Genomic DNA, 25,954 nt, shown 5'->3' with positions numbered 1-25,954 from the left:
TATTTTTTGTATTTTTTTCTTTTTGTGTGGGAACCCAAAAATAGGTAAAAACAATCATTAAAAGACATTTCTCATTGCCTTAGCTTTAATAGATTTCACTAATTCATCATTTGAATTTTCCTGTCTAGTAATTTGAATATTGTTTGTTTTCTTTCCTAGGGTCTATTGTATTTCCCTTGGCTGCTAAACTTTTCAAGGATAATCAAGAAATGTCAATATCATTTTTGTCAAGCATTTTGCGAACTAGATTCATGGTCTTTTGTTCAAGATTTTTTTTGTTCTGGAATCAACTCGCACATTTCAAAGATCATGTTTATTCAAGTTTACTTGTTGAAATAAAATTACAGAGATGTCAGTTTTTGAAAGTATTTTGAAAATTAAGCTTTTTTATTCAAAGACCCAACACTCGACATTCAATATATGCATTTCTTTGATTGTCTTGTATTTTGAAAACATAAATGGACCTGTTAGAAGATTAATATAGTTTTTCAATGGTTCTTTATGTAAATTTTTTATGTTTCATTTTGGGTATGTCATTTGATGCACGTAACAAAGTGACCTTTTATGGATTTTAAAAAATAGGAGGCTTGAGTCAAAACTCGAAGCTCTATCAAGAAAGATTATCTCTTTTAAGCACCTATTTTATCAGCATGCATAATAACTAGTAATTTAGTTCGTAAAACCACGACCCTTATGGAAAATCTCTTCGTGTATTTGAGAATGCCATTTATCAGTTCAAATTACTTGCTTGATTAAAAAAAGGGCTTTTAAAAGCATATAATATAGGTTATGATTCATAGTTATAAAAGAAAGGGAAATTCATAGGCTCAAAAGGTGTTTGAAGGTTTCAGAGACCTAGGATCACTTTTCTTTTACCTTTTTTCTCTTGTGAATTCATCTCATGGACTTTGTTTGGATAAACTCTCTTTCTTAATTAAGAGTTTTGCTTCATGATTTTTTCCTTAGTCTTAAAACGCCATCTAACCATTATTTTCTTTTTTCTTTCCTTTTTTTTTTTGCTTCCTCTATCTTGTCCTTTCTTTTTATGATAATGCCCCCTAGTGTTAGGTTTTGGACTTTCATAGATCCATATATGTATTTCTGCAATTTGCATATATTTTTTTGCCCCTCAGTGTGGGATGTGATCTTGGTTAGAATTTTTTTTTTTGAATGAAATAATCCACCAAGCTCAAAATGAGATTGCAAAGGATATAATTTTTTAAGAATTGTGAAAGGAATAAACAAAGATGAGCCTTTTCTCATTTCAAACAAGGTCGGTTAGAACCAATAAATTTTGACCTCATCCAGCATAATGATTTGGACTTGCAAGGAACCATGATTTGTGGGTTTATAACTACCAAATCCATTACAAGTCATTTTGCATACTGCTAAAACTTAGCTCCATGATGTGTGGTTCAATTTTGTATGTGAGCTTAAAATTTGTTTGGTCATCCCATATTGTTTGTCATGTTATTTTAACAAATGTCAAGTCATTTCTGCAATCGAAACACTTTTAATCTTTCAGGATTGATTAGCCTTAATTTCACATGTTAGAATTTGATCAAAATATTTTGTCAAAATACCATTTGAAAAAATACATATCTTTATTTCAAGATAATAATAAGACGAAGAACAAAGAATAATTCATTGAAAGTACATGATGCACTCACAATATATGAAAGCATATTGAAGCAAAATACAATGCTCATTCTCTAGGTAGCTGCATATTATTTATGCCTTGTTAGCATTTTATAAGCTACTAATCATTGCTGAAGATAAGGGTGACTATGTGATACGTACCACAATTCTTTACAAACTCAATTTGTCTCTTGCTCACCAACTTTTGAACGTGATACTTGAAATTTTTATAATATTCAATCTAATGGCCCAGAACCTCGTCATGATATTCACATGTCATGTCTGGATTATACCACCTAAAAAACAATGGTTGTATTGGATTTATTAGAGTCAGGGCAACAAGTTCAAAGTCTAATAGATGCTGGTAGACTAACTCTAGTGGTAAATGTATGTCAATATTTGACAAAAGGCATTTTGATGCCATAACAAGACCTGGCTATATCACACAACTAAGATTTTTCATCTAAGAGCCATCTTCTGATTCATCTCTCGTCATTATTTTGGAACCCATGGTAGGACCTTTATTTTTATTTTATTTTATTTTGATAGCTTGTTCAATTCTTTCAGCAATCCTCATGGTTGTATAGAAATGTTGAGTTGAGCTTCTCATCACATGTTTATAATAAAGGGATTGGAAGGTGTTGGCGAACAACATCACTATTTCTGTTTCTATTAGTAGAGGTTGGACACGTGTTGCCTTATCTCACCATCTTTGCATATATGTCTTTACAGACTCGTGGTTTCCCTTCTCCATTGCCATAAAGCTGGTTATGTTAAAAGCAATTTTTAAATTGAATTTATACTACTTTAAAAAAGCATCTATCAGATCCTTCCACCTATTAATCTTGGTATTATTCAGTCTCATATACCAGTTCAAGGCAGACTCTGTAAGACCATCTTGAAATAAATAGATTAGTATTTTATCATTTGGATCCCTTAAACCATTTTGTTTTGGTATGACTGGAGATAGGTGTTTGAGCTAGTCTAGTATACTTGAAAAAGTACGAATCTCTAAACTTATTTGGAACCACAATGTTTGAAACTAAATAAACTTTAGCTGCTAATACAAGGTTAGTTGTATTATTTCCTTCAACTACTCTCAATCTCTCTTCTAAACCAGCCTATATCATGGTTTATGAGATCGGCAAACCTATCGTCAAAAGGTTCTTCCATTGTTAAATCCATAGTGACTTGGAGTTTAGTTGGCTGAATAGAGGCAAAGGGGATAAAATGCTACCCATTTATTGAGTTTGCCCCTAAGTTCTGAGATGTATAAGGGACATAGGCTATTGGTGCTTTTATAGGAGGTTATGCAACCATTCCCTCCCTATTCTTGGCTTTTAAAAATTGTTCAAGTAGATTGGTTATCCAAGCAGCTTCATTTTTTACAAACTCTAACTCATTATAATAATATGCTTTAAGATGAGCTCTCTTATTGTTTTTCATCTTGTCTCTCAATCAGATTTAATACACCTTAGTAGGGAACCTACATTTCAATGCCTGCTAAATGTATGAGTATGTATTTATATGATGAATTCACCCTTCAAAGGGTGACATATGGTCGTAACTCTTGCATGATGAACAATAATTTTGATTATTGCCCAAACTTTACAACGAAAATTTCCTGAGTGATGGCCATTGTGTTACATATAAGTCCTGAACTCAAGATGTTTCAAAAAGGGCTTGCCTTGATGCAAAACAATGTGTAAGGAGCATACACTCTAAAAACAAGTTCTAATCCTTTTATGTGAGACAAGGGGTAGGTTTACTACTTGGTGTCTAAAAATATTCTCTTGTTGTCCAAGCGATCACCCTTATAAAGGTAATATGGGGGCTCAGTAGGTAATAGGCTGACAAATATACTAATCACTACCAGTTCAAGCACTCGACAAAGAGGCAAATGGTTTCACAATCTTGAACCCTGACTTGAAATCATAGGGTAAGCCACTACTCCCCTACCTAACCTGAAGTTTCCATGTGCGCATCACAGAGCAATATATCTCAAATAAATTAATGATGCATGAGAACATATATGCATGAACATGATAAAATGTGCTGAAGTGTAAATAAAATAAAATAAAATAATTTAAATGTAAAAATGTGAACATATGAAAACAAATAAACCATAAAAAAAAAAACACAAAGCTTAGTCTAATACTGTAAAAACAATACCATCCCTAGTGGGGTTGTTATTTTATCGCATGTGAATGCACGACGTTAAGAGTTTGTGGGAGTCGCCACCTAGTTTTTTAGTTTAGGGTTTCTAGGAAACCCATATGTATTGGTTTTATCAGAAATTATAAGGGTAAGAGACTAATTATGGTTCATAAAAGTATTAGCACCCCTAATGCACCCTACTTGAGGTAAGCTGCATTGTGTGGCTTGAATGTGGTTTAAAAGTTTTGATGGGTTCTTAACCGGTAATCTGTCTATGGCTTAGGATGAAGATTTATTCCTATTAATAAATTTGTTATTTTGAAGAAGATGATCCATATAGGTGCCCTGACAAGGTTCATTTATCTTGGAAGGTGGAAGGTTTTTCACAACTCGTGTGTTATGGTAAAAAAATACTTCCAATTAAAATTGGTGAGTATTTAGAATAACTTCAAGACTTTTCTAGTCAACTCTTAATATTTAAATAGCAGCCTCACTTATAGATCCATCATTTATAATGGTGAGCAAAAAAACCAAACAATTGAAAAAATCGGAAAACAAAATAACCAAAAAAACCGAACCGTAAAAAAAAATGATCAAACCGCTTAAAATTTTTAAAAAACTGACTGGTTCAGTTTCCATTTCTGTTTTATAAGCCTGAAACCAAAAAAACCAAAATGAACCAAAATTGAAAAAAAAAACCAAGCCAAAACCGAAAAAAACCAAGCCGAATTCAAAACCGATCGGTTTAAACCGATTTTTTTTTTTTTAATAAAAACCAAACCGAAAATGATCACCCTAATCATTTTATACCAGAATATTGATCATTAATTCTCATGAATTAAAATTTTATCGGTTATTGAAATATTAGCTAAATTTGCATGGATTCAATAATATGATTTTTAGATTCAAAATGCATGCTAAAAAAAAAATAAAACATACCATGTGTTTTACTTTTTAAACAAGATATGATTTTTGTATTTTTTAGAAACTTAGTCATATATAATTAAAATGTTTAATTCTTTTTGTCTTTTTGGTTTTAAAATAAAAAAAAAACATATAAGAAAATACAAACACACACACTCATTTTTTTTTTATTAATTAACCTACACACCCATTCAATTACAAATATTTACACAACATTGTAATTAAACACAAATCATAAAAAAGTCATTTGAATCCCATAACGAACCTTCTGAAGGTTGAGGATAGCTTGGGTAGGTTGCTGGAAACTTAGTAACCAAACCGGAAGATCCTAAAATTGCAAAAACAATGGTGGCAAGTGTCTTATATGCACCACTGCCACTAGTGGTGCATGAGTTCACGTGTGGCCCCAGGCAAAACCTAAAGAATGGGGTAAATCTAGAGCGGTTTCCCCTCTTCTTACCTCCTTTGTCGGTGGTGACTCTCACCGTGCCTACAACGAAAAAAATCACACAACCAATTGGTTTTATTTTCCTTTTTTCTTCTTTTGTTTATTTTTTTTATTCATTCTTCTTTTTTATTTGTTTTAATCAACTCGAGTAATTGTTAGCAGTGAAGAGGAAAAGATGAGGTTGTGATTTCTAGTTATGGTGGATTATTCTCTGGTGTTATGTCAAGTGTACTCATCTATAGAGGTTTGTGATTGGTGGCATGTTAGTACATACAATGATAGGGCCCAAGGGTAAGAGGACTAATCCATAAGATGCATAACGTCTTCTTCTTTTTTCTTTTACTGACAGTGTACCTTACCACTGCTATAGGAAGCAGTTCAAGACTAAAGAACCGAATGTTAAGGATAGTTGATTAGTACTTAAAAGTACATATTTATCAAGGTTTTAAATCATCATTTTGCACTTAAAGTATCAATAACTCCTTAACTAAAGCATATTTTATAATAACAAGTCTAATACTATAAAATGCCCTAATATATGGTAAATGTTCATCTTAAATGCAGGCATATCACATAAATCAAAGGATTGATTGATGAATTCAACTACTGAAATTTGTGAAGATAAAGAGAGGGTGAAACTTAGAAAAGAGATGTTGGTGCAGTTCAAACTGGAACACTGTTCGGTAATTGGGTCATATCTCGAGTTCTAGATGTCCAAATGACCTCAAATATTTACACAGATTCAGTAAGACATAGGCCTACAACTTTCATGTTTTCATCAAGATCTAAGAAGGTCGTTTTCAAGTCCAAATTATAGCAACAATGGAGAAGTCCGAATCTGTCCTGCAGCCCGAACATTGTTCAGTGTTTGGCCCATATCTAAAGTTTTAGGAGTCCAAATGACCTCCATTTTTTTTCCTGGAAAGCTGAGTCAATTTCCTACAACTTTCATGTTTTCTAGTGGACCCAGTTCGGATGGTATCATTTTTGTTTTATTCAGACAAGAAGATAAAGATTTTCACCAAGTCAAAAGTTGGCCACCCACTCAACAATTAGTCATCAAATCAATAATTCTGAATTTTGGCCTATAAAAGGAGGCATTTGCATGCATTTGGCTGGCTTGGTTGTTTAATCAAGTTCATGCTTTTATTTCTCTCTTTATATTTTTTGTAATTCTTAAGTTTTGCTTTCATTAATATCTTGTTTATGCTTTTCATTTCCTTTCCTTTTCTTAGTTAACTTGTATCTTATTTATGTTCTTGTTTTATTTATTTATGTTTCTCTTCTTCATTATGTTTAGCTAAGTTTATTATGTCAAGGTGAAAAGGTTACACTAATGGTGTAAGAACAAGTATGGTATAAACCCAACAAGACCTTTAATGTTTAATATTAACATGTCTTATCTTTTTATCTTACTAATTCTTAATACCTTGCTTGTTAAATGGTTAATCTAGATTTGTGTTGTATAATACAAATTTGTGTTAAATGCTTGACACAATAAATGCTTGGCACAACAAATGCTTGGCACTCTCATAGCCCAACCGTATGGTATTACCTACACCTGGGCTATGAAAGGAACTTGATTTGTTGTTAACATCAATTAACATCATGAATTCCTGATAATATTTAAAAGTTTGGTGTTATGTAAATGAGATAATTAATATGATCATGTTAATAATTTATAATGAGCTATTAATGACAAATCATCTAATTGGAACCTCCCTCGTGTGTGGTTTCCAAATTGAGTAATAAGAGTTTATACTATACTTGTTTGAAATACCATTGGTGGATTCTCTAACCTTGACATTTATTTTTATCATTGTTTAATCCTTACATTAATCTTCCATCTCAAAGCTCTCATTAATTTTTTCCTCCTCTTTTTATTGTTGTTGTTATTGTTGTTGTTATTGTTGTTGTTATTATTTACATTCTGTTTATATTATATAATATATCTCTTTCATCTTTTCATAAACTCAGTATTTAGGCTGAAACCTGTGACCCAAATCTTTTAGATCATTCTCAGGTATAACAACGCCACGTACTGAGTATTATTATTATTATTATTATTATTGTTGTTGTTGTTATTGTTGTATTATTGTTATTTATAATTTGTACAATTAACCTCTCTGTGGTTCGACCCCGATCTTGCCGGGTTATTTATTACTTCGACACTCCTGTACTTGGGAGAAGACATCAATCTTTTGGTCGTTTCAATAACTTAGGGAGGTTGCTGGAAACTGAATAACCAAAATGAAAGATCCTGAAATTGCAAGAATTGTGGTAGCGCATACGACCGCAGGCAAAACCCAAAGAATAGGTGGATCTAGAGCAGTTTCCCCTCTTCTTACTCCATGTGTTGATGGTGACTCTCATCATGACTTACAAGAAAGAAAATCACACAAGCACTTGGTTTTATTTTCCTTTTTTTTCCTTTTTTTTGTTTATTTTCTTATTCAATCTTCTTTTTTATTTGTTTCAATCAACTCGAGTAGTTGTTGGCAGTGAAAAGGAAAAGATGAGGCTATAATTTCTAGTTGTGGTGGGTTGGTCTCTGGTGGCATGTCGAGTGTACTCATTTGAAGTGGTTCGTGACTAGTGGCACATCATTACACATGACGATGGAGCCCAGGGTAAGTGGACCAATCTATGAGATGCACAACGTCTTCTTCTTTTTCCTTGTATTGATAGTGTACTTTACCACTGCTAGAGGAAGCAGATCAAGACCAAAGAAGATCTACCATATGGTATTTGATTTTTTTTTTAATTGCTATGAGAGATAGTTGAGCTAAAAGATGGGGTCCTGGGTTTGTGACTTTTGTTTTCGGTTCCTTTTTGGGGTTGGAGGTTGGCTTAGGGATATTAGGTCTAGGGTTTTTTTTAGTCATGTGGGTGTGAGGAGAGAATGTGGGAGTAAATTTGTGTTTTTTTTTTTTTTCTAGTCTTTCTAAAATCCTTCATTTTGTGTGCGCGTGTGTGTAATCACCTATTATAGGTGAAATTTTTCTTTGACTTGAAGGCAAAGTAAACTAAGATCAATCATTGGATTTCAATAATAAATCTTAACCATTTATTTAATAACATGGAAACAAAGCAAAGAAAAATGGACTCTTGGATTAATATAATGAATATAGACGATATGATTAGAAAAAAAAAAAAAAAAAAGGTTGTTTAGTAAGAGAGTTTCCAATTTTCAAAACGGTTACCTCCCTCCTATAATTATAATTAGATCACTAAAAATTAAATCTATTTTTTTTTCTTTTTTTTTTCTTATTCTTTTTTATTTTTTATTTTTTTATTTTTTTTTTGGAAAAGATGTTGAAAACAACGCGAATACGTTAAGAACATAATTTTTAGGATTTTGTTATTTTTTGGTATTTTTAAGTGATGATTATTCCTTTCTATATTTTAAGTTCAGCTTTCATTATTAATCTGATTATAAGAAAGAATGTTTTTTCAAAAATACATAAATTTAAATGTGGATGATTTATCTAAAAGTTAATTTAGACTTAAATAGGTAAAGCTATAATTTTAAAGAGCAAAAACTAGTTTATGATTAATATCGTAATGATTGGATTTTTTGAGGTAAATTCATATATTGGTTCAAGTCTTTAAGTTATTTGTCCGGAGATCCTAAACAAAATCTTTAGGAATAGTACATGTTGATCAAAGATAATTTTCGGTGTCAGACTATTATTTTCTTGCAAAGGTGTTTAGTGGTCTATCTAGTTAGTTCACAATCAACTTATTTTTTAGTTCAAAGTTCCTAATTGAAATATAATTATTTATTTTACTTTTTACTATTTGGTTTTTTGGTTGAAATTCTCAATTAGAAACTTCAATTATATAAATTTTAATCTAATTAAAAATCCTGAATATATCTTAAACTAATCTAATTAGTTTGGTTTTGTTTGCTTACTCTTTTTAGATATTGCTATTGTAAGCTTTTATTCTTTCGGTTACCATCTTTCTAACTGTACTATTTTAATTTAACTCTATTATATTACTGTAAATATTCTTTTTTTAAAAAATACACGTGTCTATGTTTCCTTGATGCTGCCACGAATTGTTATGGAAGCCAACTAGAAAATAATTGCTGATCCGACCTGGCTAGGTAGCTTTTATGAGTTGCTATATTATTTAGCAACTTTACTTTGTATGCATGATAATTTCGTTAATTTTAGTGTGTTTTAAAATTTAGATTTTAATAAAATAAGAATATTTAATCATATATAATAATAATAAAAATAATATATATAATTGAAACTCTTATTTATTTTCTTAAAAGATATATTATTGAAATTTTATATATTTTCATCATGCCCCTGTAAAACAAGTAGTTTTTAGTCATATTTATTCAAATTAATAATGTTCATAAAAATCCCTCTACGTGTTTTTATATTCGCTTATGAACAACTATATAACTCTTATATGAAAAAAACAATATATTATTTTTATTAGAACATAAAATATCAAGAAATATAATAATTATAAAAATTACAACGTATCCAATTAATAGTCATGGACTCATCATTATGACTTTTTATTACATATTTATATAAAAAATTATGTTTTTTAATCGTATCATTTAAATTAATAATATTTATAAATCATATGTCTTCATTTTTTTTTATTATGAACAATCATGTCTTGTTATATTACAGGGTATATAAATCATTTCCTCTTCAAAATTTGAAAGTTTTTCTCTAAACGATGACTTCTCTTATAAGAGAAAAAAATGTATATTTTTACCATAATTATAAATTTCAAAGGTTACGACAATTATTAAAGATACAAGTCTATCTTACCAATAATCATTACTATGTTTTTTCATTGCATGTGTATAAATTATTGTGGTTTTTTGTCGCGCCCTTTAAATTAATATTGTTTATAATAATATCTTTTTAAATTTTTTAATAAATATTCACTCTTATTATATTAAAGAGTGTAAATCATACATCTTCACGAATTCAGATTCTCTTGTTATAAACAATCATGTCCATTGTATCAAAAGATTTGTAATTAATTTTTTCATTATATACAAATTTAAAGGATTGTAAATGTTCTTAAAGATTACAACTTTATTTCACCAACAATCATCACTATGACTTTTCATTATACATTTATAAAAGATTTTGACTTTTAATTGCAGTTTTTTAAATTAAATGTTTATAAATAATATAGTTTCCTTTATTTTATGAACAATCACTTCTATAGTTAGAAGATAAAACTCGACCACCTCTTGCCTAATTCAAAATTCAAGTTGTGAGTAAGGCTAATCAATCTATAAATTAATGAGTTGATCTAAATTTTATTTTTCTAAAAAAGACTTGAAATAATGATATCTTAATAAAAAAATTGGTTTCATATAAAATTTAAGTTAGATCATGTTTTATAATTATGATCACACTTTATAATGTTAAAAAATAATGCATCTTTCATGGTAATTTTAATTTTACCTTAAAATCATAAAAAGGAAGGTTTTATAACAATGATCACACATCTTATTATCATGTTAAAGGATAATGCATCTTTTCATCAATTTTCATAGTAACTTTAATTTTATTTTAAAATCATAAAATGAGTCATAAAATTACTCTTGAGCTTTCAAAGGTTTTTTTTTTTTTTAACTAATACACAATATGGATATCTGGCATCTTATACATATTTAAATAATAAATAAAATATTAATTAATATAATTACATAATTTCTAGTCAAAATATTTTTCTGAAAACTGGTTTTAGGTATCAGATTAACTATGGTAAATAAAAAAACTAATCGTATCATTTTGTTAATATAATGAAAAATATATCAATTTGATTGTATACTTTGATCATGCACTATATTTCTGGAAGCCGTATATACTGTATATATTAAAAAAAAAAAACCGTGGACAAGGGAAGATGTGAGGATTTGGTAACGAAAATGCCTTTTATATTATGTATATATCACGCTAAAGATTAAACAAGAATTTTTCTTAGAGAGAGAGAGCAAAAACGGCGAACTAAGTAATTAGTCAAGACGACCACTGAAAGGTTCAATTAAACCGGCCAATATTCCGTTATTTATTTTTATTCTTTCATAAAAAAATAGAAAGGTATGCAGGGGATTTTATATTCTTCAGCGCTAAATATTATGTCTATTTTTCTATTTATTTTCTTCATCTGTTTTCTCATTATAATTACAATTCTATCATAACTAAGCACACGAGGAAGAATTCTTTTTTATTTGATAGACCAATTTGTGCAACGATAACGTGTAATTAGATGCCGACCAATAAAAAATAATTGACAAGATATATGTTATAAACCAATTTATTTTATTTTATTTATACCATAAATTTTATATTATTCAATTTCATCTCATTTGCAATGTGATAATATAATGTTTCTAATCATAAAATAGAGAAAAAAATCATATATATAAGCTAACATCTATACAAATTTTACAAAAAAAAATTTACAAAAAAAGAATTAAATTTATTTCTATATATTCAACTAACATCTATACAAATTCGACAATAACAATTAAAATTCAACAAAACAATCAAACATTCTATTATGTAACATATACAATAAAATTATGATAAAACAATTAAATTTAATGCTATATATTCAATTAACATTTATATGATAAATTCAACAATAACAATTAAAATTCAACAAAATAATCAATCATTATTGCAATAAAAACAATAAAATAGCCAACAAATTAATAAAAAAAAAAACCTATAGACTTTAGGAATGAAAAATGCTTACCTTAATAATGTGTTTACTTTATAACTTTATCTACGTACAATACAAAAAATATAAAAAATGAAAATATATTGTTAATAAACTGGAAAAAAAAGAGAAAAATATATAGTCATAACAAGTAAGGAGAACCACAATACATACCTTTTAAACTTTGAAGATGAAGATAGAACTATAGATAGAGATCGAGAGGAAAAAAATAGAGAGCTTTGAGATTAAAAATGAATGAAGAGGAAGGAGAGAAACAAATGAACTGAAGGGGATCTTGTTGGTATTTATACTGCATTTTTATCGACAAAATATTAAATAATATATTTTTAATTAATCCGTCAGTGATTCCCTCAGTTAATTTACTTTAAAATTTTCATTTTGCACAAAAGTTTTCAAAAAACCCTCCACAATTTTCATATTATAGTGGTAATTCCTTTGCTAATATGAAATAGTACACACAGTCATAAATACATTAATTACCCGCGCTTTGGAATTCACAGTCCATCGGTGAATAAAAAACTTTAATTGACATCACCAACTTGGGAAGTGAATGGTTCCCTTCACCTTTGGAAAAAACAGATGAATAAAAAACAATTAGTGTTTCCATCGGTGATATGTGAACAGTACCCATCGCTTCTGGAAAACACCAATGGATAAAAAAACCATCAAACGGTTTTTGATCCATTAGTGTTTCCATCAGTGATGTTTGAATTGTTCACCTATTCGGGGTGTGAACAGTTCTTTTCGCCTCTAGAAAACACCAATGGATAAAAAAACCATCGGTGATGTGCATAGTGAATGGCAGGTTGTGTCTGTTTTCATGTCTATCCTTCCTGCAATTACTGAAATTGAAAGTTGCACGCCCAACACAATAACAACAGTTCACAAATGAATTATGAAAGAAATATTTCTGCATCCATAAATATTACATTATAAAAATTTGCATTATAGTTTCGCGTTCTTATAGTTAGTCAGAATTATCTTCTTGTTCTTCAATTGAATCGTCATCAGCTCCACCACAATCTTCAACATTGATAACATTGGTATCATCATCTTCATCGATTTGTGCTTGTACGTTGGAGCTCAGAACAACATTTAACTCCTCATGATCAACATCAACAAGACTACTAATAAAGACATAAAAATTTGAATTTTCTTCTAAGTCAATTGATAGAGTAACTTGATATAGTTTAACCAACTCACTAATTGAAAGATATCATCTCCAACACTTATGTCTTCGTTCTCATCCTAAATAACCCTTACACAACCTATGGGGTTTTTTTTTTAAAAAAAAAAAACGGATAACCAATCAACTCGTGACCGATCCTTTCTAAATGAAAGGGTATATATGTGATAAATTTGCTGGCATTGCTTAGCGAAAATAAAAACATCATTTACGTTACGAAGTCTAGCTTTTGAGTTAATTTCGACCAGATCATAGTGGGGATCTACTCTAATTTCTCTGTTACTGGTGTCATATTGATAACATTTGAATAAAAACACTCTACTATGCTCGCTATAATATTGCAATTCAACGACCTCTTCTAATCTATCATAATAGTCAACTTCAAACTCATTACTAGTTGATCCCTTAACATAAACACCATTGTTATATGTCTTTCTTCCATGCCCTTATTCTTCAGTATGAAAATATATTCATTGATAAAATACTCGTTATAGCATTTCACTTTTCGTTTAAGACCCAAGCTTAGTAAAGACAATGAAGCACTAGCATTCCTTCTCAATTGATAAACCTTGTACATCAAGTACAATAATGAACAGTAAACGAGAATTCTATAACAAAATTAAATACAATGTTACATGATGAGTTTGTGTAATAATTACATGTGTTCTGGACTATGTGGTAAATTGTTCATCTTGTAAATGAAAGATTTGGGATTTCATCAGATGTGAGTTATTAGACAGTAAATATTATAGATGTTGCCTATGAAGTTTTCAAAAAATGTATGAGTTTGTGATATCAAAATAGATAAACAGTCCATTTACAACAAAGTTTAAATAGTATATATACTTACTAAATAAAAGATCTCAGATCATTGCAGTTAAATAGCACATAATTATGTGATTGTTTGAATTCTATTTCAGAAAAATATCTTCCCCTTACAATATTTTTAGATTAGGTCATCTAAGATTGAAGAATACTAACAAGTTTTCACTTGAAAGCACTTCACCACCATCATCATGTTGTGGAACATGGTTGATTCTTGCTCTTAGATGTGGCTCGAAATAGTACGATACAAATGTTGAGATATCCTCAACAATATAGGCCTCACATATCGAAGCCTCAACATGCACTTTGTTCTTAATCTTTTTTTTTTAAGGTTGAACAAGTACCTAGATTGAATTAAAAAAATATTTTCAATTTAAAAAATAATGAAAATACATTAATAATTACATTGCAACTGTAATATCTAACCTCTCGAATAAATACATCCATCTATATTGGATTGGGCCTCCAACTTTTGCCTTAAACAGTAAATGTATTGGTAAATGTTCCATCGAGTTAAAAAATAATGGAGGAAATATCATCTCAAGTTTGCATATTATCTCAATAATATTTGTTTCATGCCTTTTAATGTGATGTCTTTACAACTTGCTAGAGTATATATCTCTAAAGAAATGACTAATCTTTGTGAGTGCATCTCATATCCCCACTGGTAACAAATCACGATAAGCTAATAGAATAAGTGTTTATATCAACAAGTGATAGTCATGGCTCTTCATTCCATACAATATGCATTCATCCAGATTAACCAGCCTTGATATGTTTGAGGCCTGTCCATCGAGAAAAAGCAGACTCTTAAGCCATTGGTAGACAAGTAGTTATGCATTATTCTCTAAAGCGAAGCTTACACTGAGCTTTACGACCCGTGACCCATCAAAAACTAACTTCATATTTTTACGGTTACAAAACAACACTATATCCATTCTAGCCTTGATGTTGTACTTTGTCTTTCCCTTTATGTCCATAATTTTATTGAAAATGTCCTCAAACACGTTCTTTTCTATGTGCATGACGTTAAGGTTATGATGAAAGAGATTGGTCTTCCAATACGGAAGCTCCTAGAAAATACTTTGTTTTACCCAGTTGTGGGTCAAATCAAAACTAGAAAACTTTTGCTTACTGGACTACAAACCAAACACAATGTTACCATACTCTAACACCACGTCATACAATTCTTCACCATAAAGATGTGGGGGTGTAACATTCTTTTCAACTTTGCCAATAAAAAAATTATTTATATTCTTTCTGTACATGTTATATGTTGGTAAGAAACGTCGGTGGCAGTAAAGAAAAGATGTTGTGCCCCCGTTTATTAACGTAAATGTCTTGTTGTTTTTTTATGTAGTATGAACATGTGACATGACCAAAATATTGATGTCTTCTTCTAAGTGTAGGAGTGTCGATTAATAAATAACCCGGCAAGACCGGGGTTGAACCACAAGGATGTTAACTATATAAATTATAAACAACAATAAAAAGAAGAAGTTAAAGAGGACTTTGAGATGTAAGATTAATGTGAGGATTAAACAATTATAAAATAATTATCAATGTTAAAGGATCCACTAATAGTATTAGAAATAAGTATGGTATAAACTCTTTTTATTAATCAACTAGAAACCACACATAAAAGAGGTTCCAATCAAATAATTTATCCTTAATAGTTCATTATAAATTTTTAACATGATCATATTAATTATCTTATTTTAGTAACACCATACTTTTAAATATTATCAGGAATTCATGATGCTAACTTATGTTAACAATAAATCAAGTTCCTTTCATAGCACATGTGTAGGTTATACCATACGATTAGCTATGAAAGTGCCAAGTATTTATTGTGCCAAGCATTTATTGTACCATTTAACAAGTGTTATACAACACAAATCTAGATTAACCATTTAACAAGCAAGGTATTAAGAATTAGTAAGATAAAAAGATAAGACATGTTAATAACAAACTTTTTTGGATATAAACATTGAAGTCCATGTTGAGTTTATATTATACCTATTCTAACACCATTAGTGAAACCTTTTCACCTTGACATAATAAACTTAGCTAAACATAATGAAGAAGAGAAACATAAATAAATAGCATAAGAACATAAGTATAGTAAAGGAAATGAAAAGCATAAATAAGAAATTAAGGAAAATATAATATGAAATAAAACTTAAACATTACAAAAATATAAAGAAAAAAAATAAAGAGCATAATTTTGTTCTGAACAAACAAGAAACCTAAATGCATGGAAAATGCCTCCTTTTATAGGCCAAAATTTAAAACTATTGATTTGATGACTAATTGTTGAATGGGTGGCCAACTCTTGACTTGGTGAAAATCCTTATCTTCTTGTCTGAATAAAACGTCATTGCTAACATCAGAATTGGAACTAACTGTACTTATGAAAGTTCTAGGAAATTGTTGTATCTTTCCAGGAAAAAAAATTAAGGTCATTTGAACTTTTAGAACTTGAGATATGGGCTAAACACTAAACAATGTCTGGGCTACAGGACAGATTCAGACTTCTCTGTTGTTGCTATAATTTGGACTTGAAAACAACCTTTTTAAATCTTGGACTCCGCATGAAAATTGTAGGCCTATGTCTTATCTTTCTATTCATATAAAGCAGACCTAAATCCGAGATCTACAGCTCCAGATATGACCTAATTATTGAACAATATTCCAGTTTGGACTGCACCAATATCTCTTTTTTAAGTTTGGCCCTCTCTTTGTCCTTTCAATTTCAGTACTTAAACTTATTAATCAATCATTTTATTTATGCGATAGGCCTGCATTTAAAATGAACATTTACCATAAATTAAAGGTATCTTATATTATTAGATATGTTATTATAAAACATGCTTTAGTTAAGAAGTTATTGATACTTCAAGTGCAAAATTATGATATAAAACCTCAATAAAAATGCACTTTTAAGTACCAACCAACATGCTAGTTTTTCATATGTGCTCTAACCAGAAACCATTCCATAAGCTGAAAAATTATTGATAGTCCATATCAAAGCTGCCCTCATAAGAAAAAAAAAAAATTTCTCGATACATCATAAGTCAAAGCCTTGGAGGATCATAATTGTATCAACTCATCAATCAATGGTCAAAGACAAACATCAATATTTAGGTCCGGAGTGTTAGGACTGGATATGACCGTAGATAAAAACATGAACTCCAGCCTCAAACACATCCCCAATGACAAGTTGTAAACCATTAGTATAACCGGCCAATAAGAATAAGGAGCAACAAATGACTCGAAAGGTTTGAATTTGTTTGTAAACAACCCAAGACGCACGTTTCTTGATTCAGCTGAAAAGTGAGGATGCACACTGTTAAAATGTTTCCATGCTTCACCTATAGAAGGATGCACCATCACTTCATCAACCACATCATGTGATTGGTACCATATCATGTGCTCAACAGTTTTTGATGACATGAATAACCTCTATAGTTTAGGCATGATTAGAAAGTATTTTAGTTTTTTATATGCTACAAGAGTCTTTCCAATGTCAGTTCTGGGTTTTTAATAGGAATGTCCACATGTCATGCACTCATATTTTCAAGGTAGTACAAAATGCATAAGTTTGGACACATGTCAATTTTCTAATATCTTAAGCTGAGGGATTTCATTATAAACTTAGCGGCGTAGATGTTTTTTTTCAGTCTATTCTCTTCAGGTAAAATGCTTCTCATCCATTAGATAATTTTATCATAACTGGCTTCACTCAACCTATAATCGAACCTGATGGTTAACACTTATGCAATAATTAATAATTTAATGTGATTTATACAGTCAACCCTCACACTTGTAAAATTAAATACAAACTAAATACCAAGATGTTTGTTTGAGATTGTTATAATTTGATAGAAAAAAAATTGAAACAAACTATGAAAACTAATTTAAAATCAATAAATATTAAAAGATAAAATCAATACAAAATTAAATGCAAATTCAATATTAAAAAAAAATCACTGAATCATCTCAACTCATATAATATGGTACCATCTGAAGTGGATGGTAATTATTTAGGTTGAAAGTGAAGAGCGTGAGTGTCCGAATTCAGATTATAATAATAAAGGATTTTGAAACCGCGATCTATCTATTTTACTGCAAGTGCAAGGCTAGCCTGCACTCACATTGGGTCGCGTCAACTGTTAAATTAACAACCTTCATCTTTTCTCTTCCTTGCTCTTTTATAGAGAGATCCAGTTGTGGCTTCAGCATTACAGGCAGGATTGTTTAATATTATACAACAGTAAAAATTCCAATCTATGATATAGTTTTTTTGACGTTCTTGTTCGAGTTATCAACAGGTCTTTGACTTATGAATAATGAATTATTTGTATTATAAGTTATTGGTCCAAATCCTTTTCCGAATATTTGATCTTAAAAAATGATTTATTATAAGAGAAACTCAGAGTATATATATAGTCTATAACGGTGACTAATTCATTGCTATCACGTTAACTATAACTATTAATACTAATTAATTCCATGGCGGTTTAATCATTAATTATGAGCTAATTAAGTAATACTCTAAAAAATATAGAAAAACACTATAACTTCCGCAAGCCGTTTCACTTATTAATATATTATATTATAATATTGTATTATAAAACTGTCTTTTTCTTTTTTTTCTTTTTTTTTTAATTTTTTTAATAATTTTTTTATTTGATTTAGTTTGTTAATGTTAAATTTATTTTATTTAGTTATCAGATTTTCATGATACGGATTCCGGGTTTGATGGGTTAACCTGGTTTGATAAGTTAACCCGAATTGTTTTTTCTTTTTAAATATTTTTTTTTCATTTAGTTTAGTTTGTTAATGTTAAATTTCTTTTTATTTAATTATCAGACTTTCATGACACGTATCCTTAGGCTTGACAAGTTAACTTGGTTTGATGGGTTAACCTAGTTAATTCTGGGTAAACCTGTCAATTTTTTTTTTCTATTTAGTTATCAAACTTTCATGACGCAAATCGCAGGTTTTACAGGTTAACCTGGTTTGAAGGGTTAACCCAATTAATTCAGATTTTTTTTCTTTTTCTTCATTAGTTTTTTTCTTTATGTTAGTTTTTTTTTTTAATTAATCTATTTAATTATCACACTTTTATGACACGATATTAAGCCAGACCCACATCCAATATTCTTGGGTCCAGTATTGCAGTCAGGCTCACTTAAACTTGAGTAATGCAAGTTTAATGTTATTATTAATATTATAAATATTACTCTTGGGTCAGGCGTTGCAACCAAACCCAAAACTCTTGGGTATAACTTTGCAGAAAAACCTAAGACTTTTGAATCTTAGTTTTTTTAATATTTTTTATGTAAAAAACAATGACGCGCGGCATCACACGGATCATGTAACTAGTTATGTCTTATTTATAAGAAAAGAAATATATTTTTTTAATTATATGAAAAAAAAAACATAGACCATCAAAATAACTCAGTCGTCTGGTTAATTAGAATAATTAGCTGATCAGATCAACTCAGCCATGGAAAATAGTGCTTAAAAAAATAGTACGGTCAACTCAAAGCCAAAGGTTGAATGCATGAACACAAGCGAGCAGCTGCTTACGGCCCCTGTTGTATTTTCTTCTTCTCTTCTCTCGTCTCTTTACCCACAGAATCACGGCAAGCAGTCGATGCCAGGCGCCCACTTACTTTGCCCTCATTCTCATTTTCAACCCTCAAAAACTATTCCACAGTCTCGAGACGTGCGCCTCTCTATCTTTTTGGCCCCGTCACTTGCATTTGCCCTTTCAATGGTGGGGCCATATCATTATTTACCCACTCATTTTGTGCCAAGTGGCACCACTTTGGTTGGCTCCTGGACGAAAATTCTTGCCAACGTGTTTTTATGTGTTAGTGCTTTGACCATGGAAAGGCGAAAGCAAGAAAAGTAAGACTTGTAAAACAGGGGAAAAATAAATAAAAAAAGAGCATTAACTTTTTGTTTCTAGAATTATCTATCTGAATGCTTTCAAACCTTACTATTAAATATGCTAGCTGCATCCCTAAAATTTTTAAGAAAAAATTCTCTCCATTGCTCTTAATATATCCTTCAAAAACAATTATCCCTTTTAGACACAGAAAAAAAAATTGATTAAGTCCCATTGCTAATTAACTTGTTAGTTGCTTAGGGTTTTTTTTTTTTAATTTTTGTTGTTGATTATCATGGCTGATATAGAAATTCCTGAATATTTTCTATGTCCGATATCGCTACAAATCCTGAAAGATCCAGTAACAACAATAACAGGCATCACATACGAGCGAGAAAGCATAGAACAATGGTTGAAGACAGCCCGAGGAAACCCTACGTGTCCAGTAACAAAGCAGCCTTTGCCAGGAGATTCTGAGTTGATACCGAATCACACATTGAGGCGGCTAATTCAATCATGGTGCACTCTGAATGCCATCGATGGCATCGATCAAATTCCCACTCCGAAATCTCCGATCAAGAAGAGCCAAGTCCTTAGACTCATCAAGGATCTTGATGTCCCTGGTCACCCCTGTACTAAAGCATTAATGAAACTGGAAGCCCTGGCTGCAGAGAATGAAAGGAACAGGACTTGCATGGTGGAAGCTGGCGTGGCAAAAGCTATGGTTCTTTTCATTATAAAATGTTTCAAAGAAGGAAAGACAACCGGCCTTGAAGAAGGCTTAAGAATTCTTTATCTTATTTGGAACCAATCACAAGAAATCATGTCTCTTGTCAGGGAGAACCAAGAATTCATCGATTCATTGACATGGATCTTACGTTGTAAGATAGATAATCATGTTGCTGTCAAGACTCACGCAATGCTAGTATTGCACAAAACAATATGCGTTGTTTGTCGAAAGATATTGGAGAGATTAAAGGTTGATTTCTTCAAAGAGATCATAACAAGGGTTCTTAGGAAGAGAATCTCTAAACAAGCCACGAAGTCAGCCTTGCTTGTCCTAACAGAAGTGTGTTTTGCGGGCAGAAACAGAATCAAAATTGTTGAAGCTAATGCGGTTTTTGAGCTCATTGAACTAGAGCTAGAGAAACCCGAGAGGAACATCACAGAGCTCATTTTTAATCTTTTGGCTCAGTTGTGTTCATGTGCAGATGGGAGAGAACAGTTTCTAAAGCACGCAGGAAGCATTGCCATGCTCTCAAAGAGGGTCCTTAGGGTTTCTCCAGCAACAGATGATCGAGCAGTGCACATACTTGATTCAATCTCAAAATTTTCTGCTAGAGATGAAGCTGTTCTAGAGATGTTGAGAGTTGGGGCAGTGTCAAAACTTTGCATGCTTATTCAGGCAGACTGTGCTCCCTATTTAAAAAAGAAAGCAAGAGGGATCCTCAGGTTGCACTCCAATACGTGGAAGAATTCTCCTTGCATTGCCGTATATTTGTTAACAAGGTATCCATAATTGATTAATCCTTTAATTCCTTCTTTTCCTCAAATGTTTTGTATAACCTATATAAAACACTTTCAAGATTAGATAAACAAGCAGAAGAGCTTATGGTTTATCTATAGTGTTTGGTTATTATCTATAGTGTTTGGTTATTATCTTAAAATAAAAAATAAAAAAAATAATAAGGGAAAAAAACATCTCCTTATATTTTCTATTTAGATAATATAAAAATTTAAAAATGATATATATATATATCATTTTTCCCGAGACATAATCTTAGATGTTTTTATATAGCATAAATTTCTCGAATTTGAATTCAAGAAAGAAATAAAACATTATGCATATTTGTATATAAACTAGATAGATAATCTGAGTATTGTTGTGGCCGATTAGTAAACAATATAAATGGTTATTGCAATGGTAGTTGGAAGTGCCAGACCGACGTTATTGTGAACTTGGGTAACTGTCAAATTCAAGCGCTTTGGATTTGACAAACAAGTCAGATCAACTCCAGAGCGCCTAGGCTTGACAACAATACCAAACCCATACATCTAGGCCTAATGACAATGCCAAATTGACCTAGGCACCTAAGTCTAGCAGCTAAGCTAGACTCATGCGTTTGGGCTTGATGACCACGTCACACCCAAGCCCTCTGAACCTGGCGACAACGCCATACCCATGCGCTTGGGCTTGACCATAACGCCAAATCTAAAGCCCCTGAGTCTGACAAATATGCTAGACCCAAGTGCCTGGGCGTTACAACCATTCCACACCTAGGCGCTTGGGCTTGACATCTATTCCAAACTTGGGCGCCTGGATCTAGCAAGACGATGTAAAATCTCAAATGCATGATTTAATGATAAGATTGATATAAAAATAATTTGGATATAAAATTATTAGTGGTATATATAATATTTATCCTAAAAAAACTCAATGTCTATATTGTGGAGCCAGAAAGAATAAGATAAAAAAAAATCATGTCCTAAAACTTCCTTCACCCCATTCTCTACCCTAGGCAAGAAAGTTACACTTTTTTAAGCTAAAAAGTAAACGAAGAAAAGGCAAGGGATTTACTTAGAATTGTTTAGGTGGGGTTGTAAAATGATTGTGTTGCCTAAGATAAACCTCAAAGAATGAGTTTGACAACCATGCTAGACCTAGGCTTTTGGGTCCAGCAACCATATAGAAACGATGAAAACATCCTTACATGCAGCCTTGTTTTTGTTAAAATTCAAGTGTAATTTTGTATTTAAACTGTTTCAATAAAAGAAAAAGATGGTGAAACCCCTCAACACATGCATATTTCCTCCTCTCGGGGGCATGGTTGTATCTTTATTGTTTATTTGAAAAAAAAATAAAAGACAAAAGAAGCCCTCAATTCAAAGTTACAATTTTGTTCTTTAAAGGGCAAATCAATATCTATACTGCAGCCCAAAAAACCTAAATGAGGTATTTTATCCTCAATCATTATTTCAATGCCAAATGTATCTCATGAAAAAAACAATCTTACTTTCAATTGCATGCCTAGTAAGTTTTTTTGGTAAGGATAATTTTGTTATTATATTGCTCCAATCTCGAGTAATATGTATCTAGGTAAATAGTGAGAGGAACATTGACCTAGTATATGTTGCAATATTTATTCGTAACTTGGTGAGATTTTATTTTGGATTCTATCTTGATCCGTCTTTGATTTTACTTCTATTTTGTGAGTTTCTGCTTAAGTGGAAGACCAGTAATCGTGGCAAATTTTGAATTTTCAGAAACAATGGAACTTTCTTAGTTTTGGGAAACTAATTTGAGTAAATTATTATGCATATTTGTACTTCTATATGCTCTCACCTGCACACCCCATTTGCAAACATGGGAAAGTGAAACCCTGCCTACATGAACGCTAGTAGGAAAATCCAAGAACACTTGAAGGGATGCCGGTGCTAAATCAAGTTTTAGAGGTTTCACATGTGGTAATGAAACCGGGTCTAGCTCATGACCTGGTTTAAAATTTAAGTTACAAGTTAACCAAATTCAATGAAGTTTTTAATTTTTAAGTTAGAATTATATCATTAATTTTAAATTATATATATATATATATAATTTTTTTATTTATTTTAAGTAAATATGATGGTGTATACATGATGCTTAGAGAAAGTTAGTTCTATACATTATAAGATACATAGTAATATATAAAATCATATGTAGTCTTACTTAATTAGTTTGATCTCTTGGATTAAAGTGGTTTTTTTTACATGATATTTTATTGATCGGTTTCGTCTAAAAACTAAAGGGGATAAGATGGAGACAAATGTGAAAGGATTAATGTATTTTAAATGCACTAAACTTACGTAGAAAATATATATGCCTTTAAAATTGTGAAGAAAGAAAGCTTAGTTCCTATTAATGTATAAACTGATTTTAGAATAACTTTTACTATTGAATAATTTATATTTTTTTTGTGTATATATATAGAATAATATAAATCAAATTTTAGTATCTCATCTAATAATTTAAGCTTTTAAGCTAAGATAAATTTTTAATATAATATTAGAGTCTTACTGACCAAAAAATTATAAATTTAAATATCATCATGTTTATTTTATTTTCTATTTAAAATCAATTAGAAGCATAAAATAGTTTGAGTTTGGGTAATTTCTAAACCTAAATAATTTTCACTTAAAATTATATGTTAAAAAATAATATAAATTAAATCTTATAATCTCTTAAGTTTTTTAATTTATAGGGTTATTTAATAATATAAAAAAATTAATTGTTTTTTATGGAGTTCCTTACGTGATATATGCGTTTCTAAGTACGGCATGCGTTTACCTTGAAGCCAATGGTAATAGCAGCAAAGATTGACTAATGACTACTATGTAGCCTTTTACCTTTATTTTATAATCTATAGTGTCATCGATTTGTTATAATATCATTTGAACATACAGCATCATTAAAAATGTGGAAAATAAACTTCGAGTATGGTGAGTTAATAACACATTTTGTCATTATATATATATATATATAGAATCCAAACCAATGAACATTTATTATAAATGATAAAAGGGAGTTTTGATACAAATATTATCTTTTATCAAATATTAAAAATGCGGGTAATGATCAACTCCACGTACAACTCAAGTAACTACTGTATGAAAAGAATCGTAAACATTTATTTCCTGTTTCGGTTTTTTTTCTTCAATTTGGATGCTCTCTGGTGTATTTCTTACTATATCCTCAACATGCTATTTGTAATAAAAGCAAGTCGTAGGATCTCCTTGTATCTTGAAGCCAATGGCCATTGTGTAGATGACCGGATTTTAGAGCAGTACTCTGCATCTGGCTAGGGCACTCTTACTTCAACAAGGAATGATGATCTAAAAGGCGAAGCATGTGTCATAAATACAAAGAAAATTGGTTTAATTATAAGCATCAGGTGCCAATTTTACTATTTGGAAAATTCAAGACATTATATATATATATAATTCCTTCAAAGGTGAGTAGGTGAGTACAGTTGACTAAATAGCAGCTTGAAAATTTTTAAATTGAATCACTAATGAAACGAGAGAGGGACCTAATTTTATTGTATATATTTGAAGATGTACCGAATGGAAGCGTCAATAAAAGAAATTTAAAATTACATTATTTTCATTGCATCTGAATATTGCTCACTAATGCTGATGGTTGAGAACTTAAAGTTGCCGTTATCATGTGGGATATGAGCTTAATCGATCAATGGGCTGGAAAAAACAAATTCACCATCGACTGAATGTTTTCTTTTGAAGATTAGCTAATTCAAAACCTTTTTTTTTTTTATAAAGAAACAAAATTACCTTATTTAACCACTTAAGTTTTTAATTTAAATGATTTTTTTTTAATAATTTTAACTCTTATTGATTTGTCTAAATATTTAGTCAACATTGATTTCAAGTCAAAGAATAACATTTTTAACTTATGATTTATGAAGACAAAGACATATGTATCATTTCCATATTTTATTGATTTTATAACTAATATTCATTTCAAGCTATCATTTATTGAATAGTAGAAATAAAAATTTCATTACAGTTTAAAAATGATTATAATTTAAATCTTTTCATATAGTTATTTTTATATATTAAAGATACATACACTTCTCAACGTGACTCACAACTAAGTAGTTATTTTTAGAAGTCAAACTAAAAAAAATATCATGTCAACTCAAGATTCTTAGTTGATTATAAATTTAGATGTGAGTTGAGAAATGAAAATGACAAGATTCAAACTCTTTTCTTTTTAGTTGATTTTCTATGAATTAATTATAACCAACTAAGTTATACTTTTATATAATGTTAGTTATACTTTTATATAATGTTGAATATTGACTCTTGCCAACCATGATAGTTATATGTGATATATATCCAATTAAATAATAATATTATTAACATATATGATCGCTTATTATGAGTCAAGAAGTCATTATGAGTCATGAAGATAGAGACATTTATATAATTTCAATATTTTTGATAAATCTTATAACTAATATTCATTCCAAGCTAGCGTTTACTTAATAATAAAAATAGTCTCCATTCTTTATTTCCATAATTCAAGTCATCCTACATTGTGTTGAATATTGACACTTGCCAATTGTGATACTTATGT

General features: G+C 30.2%; 1 protein-coding gene across 2 annotated transcripts; it reads left to right on the top strand.

The window, feature by feature from the left end:
* The first annotated feature begins 20,007 nt into the window (after window positions 1-20,007).
* LOC118046951 (E3 ubiquitin-protein ligase PUB24) lies at window positions 20,008-24,889 on the top strand. Of its 2 annotated transcripts, none has more exons than XM_073408065.1 (2): window positions 20,008-21,330; window positions 24,575-24,889. In XM_073408065.1, exons 1-2 carry the CDS (start codon window positions 20,117-20,119, stop codon window positions 24,582-24,584), a joined length of 1,224 nt encoding a protein of 407 aa, XP_073264166.1. In that variant the 5' UTR covers window positions 20,008-20,116; the 3' UTR covers window positions 24,585-24,889. The 2 variants fall into 2 exon arrangements, with proteins under 2 accessions (XP_073264166.1, XP_034911952.1); XM_035056061.2 differs by lacking the exon at window positions 24,575-24,889 and adding an exon at window positions 23,086-23,255.
* Window positions 24,890-25,954: the final 1,065 nt, after the last annotated feature.

Source organism: Populus alba, chromosome 1 (assembly GCF_005239225.2).
Source record: "Populus alba chromosome 1, ASM523922v2, whole genome shotgun sequence".
Taxonomy (NCBI): Eukaryota; Viridiplantae; Streptophyta; class Magnoliopsida; order Malpighiales; family Salicaceae; genus Populus; species Populus alba.
Note: the sequence above shows the minus strand (reverse complement) of the source record. Positions and strands in the feature narration are given on the sequence as shown.